A 3,139-nucleotide genomic window follows, 5' to 3' on the forward strand; every position below is an offset into this window, starting at 1 on the left:
CCCTCGCTTCCATTCTCCCTTCAACTAAGAGGCTCCAATAAAGCGTGATTTGCAGAAGAATCCTCGACTCGTGGTCGTCCTTCCCTGCTGGTCAGGGAGTGTGCTGCAACTGGTGCCGAAACCCCGGGATGCTGGGACAAGCTTTGGTACCGAGTGAGGGGCCAAAGAGGATTCAGAGAGACATCAGTGAGTGAGTCTCCCAGGGTCAAGAGGTGCCTCAATGGGTTCCATGCCGACTGACAAGAACCATTAAGGATGATTCAATTGCTCCCCAGCCAATGGAGGAAGGCCATGGTCTGATGGAGGAAGGTCACTGGCTAATAAAGAAACTGGCTTGGCCCATTTTATTGGTTAGAACATAGGTGGGTGGAGTAAACAGAAGAGAATGCTGGGAGGAAGAGGAAGTGAGGTCAGAAGTAATGCAGCTCCTCTCAGAGCCAGATGCCTCAGACAGAGAGGCATGCTCCGCTCTCCGGGGCAGATGCATGCAATGAAGCTCCTCTGACCCAGGATGGACTTAGGCTAGAATCTTCCCGGTAAGTGCACCTTGGGGTGCTTACACAGATGATTAGAAATGGGCTAAATTAATATATGAGAATTAGCCTAGAAGAGGCTGGATAGAAATGGGTCAAGCAGTGTTTAAATGAATACAGTTTGTGTGTTGTTATTTCGGGCATAAGCTAGCCAGGTGGCTGGGGTGCTGGGGACGCAGCCCCGCCGCTCCTATTTCTACAATGGTCCGGTTGAAGATGATGCCGCTGCCATTCCTGATAATGATGGTGATGACAATCCGGATTCGGGCAGAGCAGAGATGGGGAATACTGTCTGCCTTCCCTAAGCCGATTCCTGTTCGCCACATGCCACGGTTTTCCCCCGCTTTTTTTATTACCAACAAGGATTTGGGCCTCCCCATGTTACAGGCTTTTGGTTCAATGGAACCTTTTTAAAATCTGCTAATAATTCTGACCCCTCGCCACCTTTGCAGCCGCGGCTTGCTCCTCATTGCTGGGGGTCTTTTGAGGAGGGAGTAGTCCAGCCCTGGACGGATTGCCAGCCGGCCATGGTGGGCTGGGCGGGGCCTTCTCACTTATTCACATTCTCTCCCGAGCTGCATGGCCCCAGCCCTCAGGTGCATTCTTTTACTTCCGTTTTTTTTTTCTCCGTCAAGATGAAAGAATGACGCCCTATAATAAATGGCTCCTCTGCAGGGTTAATGGCAGTTGCTCTGATCACCCCCCCCTTTTGTGTTACTTCAGGGAGGGCAGGCTGGACAGAGCAACTTTAGTTGTGCTACCTACACCACTAATAAGTGCAAAGTGAGTAATGGTACAATGTTTTTTGCATGCTGCATAGGAGGATGTATAATCTGCTTCTGGCTAATATGCTGCCTCCGAGCTCAGACATCTCGAGATAAAGTTGCGGTTCTACAAGCATTAGCCGCTTTAAAGAATGGTGATTCACCCCAAGTATGGTTACAAAACGTTTGGCAGCTCTGAACACACCTTGCCCTTTGTGCAGCGGATTATTTTTGAACAAAGTACCAAGGAATGTCAGAGAGCCATAGCACCGGTCAGGCACAAGAAATTGGATGCCTGGATAAAGGCTTGTAGAGAGATGGGGGTCCCTTGACTAATGCGGGACTTGCAGCCGCTATCTGTCCTAAAAGGCCAATAGGTTTGTTCCTTGCATAGCCTTTGCACTCTCAGGGAGAAATTCTCCATTGCACTGAGGAAGGTACGCATTTTTACTCTGAGTACTGCCTTTGCACCTCCCAGGAGTTTATTCCATTGCACGGGAGAAGGAGAACCAGGAGTTTTGGGCCTCCTTTGATCGGTCCTCACATTATGAGGTGAGGACCTAAACGGGAGTAAGACCTTCTCACTGGCCTAAAGAGAAAAACAAAAAGGGGGAGCTCTCCATGACTTCATGGTACCTGTCCCTTATTCCCAAGAGGTCTGTAGTGCTGTTACATCATAAACTTGGTGCTGCACAAGGCATTCTCTTTGATTTCTTTTTTAGCAAAGGTGTTAAACGATTTGTCTCTTTCTCCTAATGGAAAAACTAGCTGTTCATACCTGGAAATAAACGCTTTTGGAGGTCGACTTTATGCTCCAGTCCTTTCTTAGAATACACTGGTCTGCAGTGTGGAGGGCTGTCTGAGAGACTCAGCTGACACTCAAAATCTTCACACAGGTTACCGAGGGAAGATGACTGATTGGAAGCTGTCTCTGTGTGACACAGTGAATGAAACCCATCAGAATAACAAAGCACAGGCTCTATTCCAAAGGGGAAGAATTGGAAGAAGAATAGAACCACACAGAAGGGAAGCTGAAGCTTAATCCAGAAGGTAATAAACAACCCTGGTGAAGAGACCACTAGTCCCAACCACATGACAAAATCAGAATCCTCAAAAGCTACAAGTCCAAAGGATGGTTCTGGGGAGGCAGTGACTCCTCTGACATCGTGGGTAAACAGTGGAGAGGAGGCCCACTTTGTCACTTCACTGGGTGCTAGCTGGGTAGAGAACCCACTGCTTAGCACTGAACTACTCTGGGGTCCTGATAACAAGAAACAATCTCAGATAAGTGATCCTGGTGCTGGCCTGCCACAGTTCCGGGGTAGGAGACAGCTGTGGAAGGTAAGCATGGGGCATTAAAGGCCTGGGCACTGACATGCTAAAAAGTTCAGGAAGTAGGAGGCTGGACTCAGAAAAGGAAGCCTGGGACTGGAGGGACGGCTCAGAGGTCAAGAGCACAAGCTGGAAGGCAGAGGCAGGCAAATCTTTGTGAGTTTGAGGTCAGCCAGATCTACAGAGCAGGTTCCAAGACAGCCAGGGCTGTTGCACAGAGAAACCCTGTCTCGAAAAAGAAAAAGAAAAAGAAAAAGAAAAAAAAAGAAATAATAATCTCTTGTTTCTCATTACCAAAATTAAATATAACTATAAACCACCAGCAAGAAAATCTATAAAACTTTATAAACACACGGAGATTAAACAATAAATACCAGCATGTCATTGATGAAACCAGTGTAATGGTCTGCTCTGTCCCTTTAAGAGACAAGCCATGCCCACTCACTCCCCATACCCCCATTTGCCAATGCAAGCTGATCTTCAGCTTCCAGCCTGAGTTATTTCCTCTCT

At 47.8% G+C, this 3,139-nt stretch overlaps 1 protein-coding gene across 1 annotated transcript in view; it reads right to left on the reverse strand.

The window, feature by feature from the left end:
- Nucleotides 1-8: 8 nt before the first annotated feature.
- The window catches only part of LOC126496038 (schlafen family member 13-like), a 9,264-nt gene continuing 6,133 nt past the window's right edge, over nucleotides 9-3,139 (reverse strand). The window contains exon 2 of the mRNA XM_050133620.1: nucleotides 9-2,228. Within this exon, the coding sequence (XP_049989577.1) occupies nucleotides 2,062-2,228 (167 nt within the window). The 3' untranslated portion in view covers nucleotides 9-2,061. The remainder of the gene's footprint in view (nucleotides 2,229-3,139) is intronic.

Source organism: Alexandromys fortis, unplaced genomic scaffold (genome assembly GCF_014885135.2).
Source record: "Alexandromys fortis isolate MF-2015 unplaced genomic scaffold, M_Fortis_MF-2015_v1.1 scaffold_868, whole genome shotgun sequence".
Taxonomy (NCBI): Eukaryota; Metazoa; Chordata; class Mammalia; order Rodentia; family Cricetidae; genus Alexandromys; species Alexandromys fortis.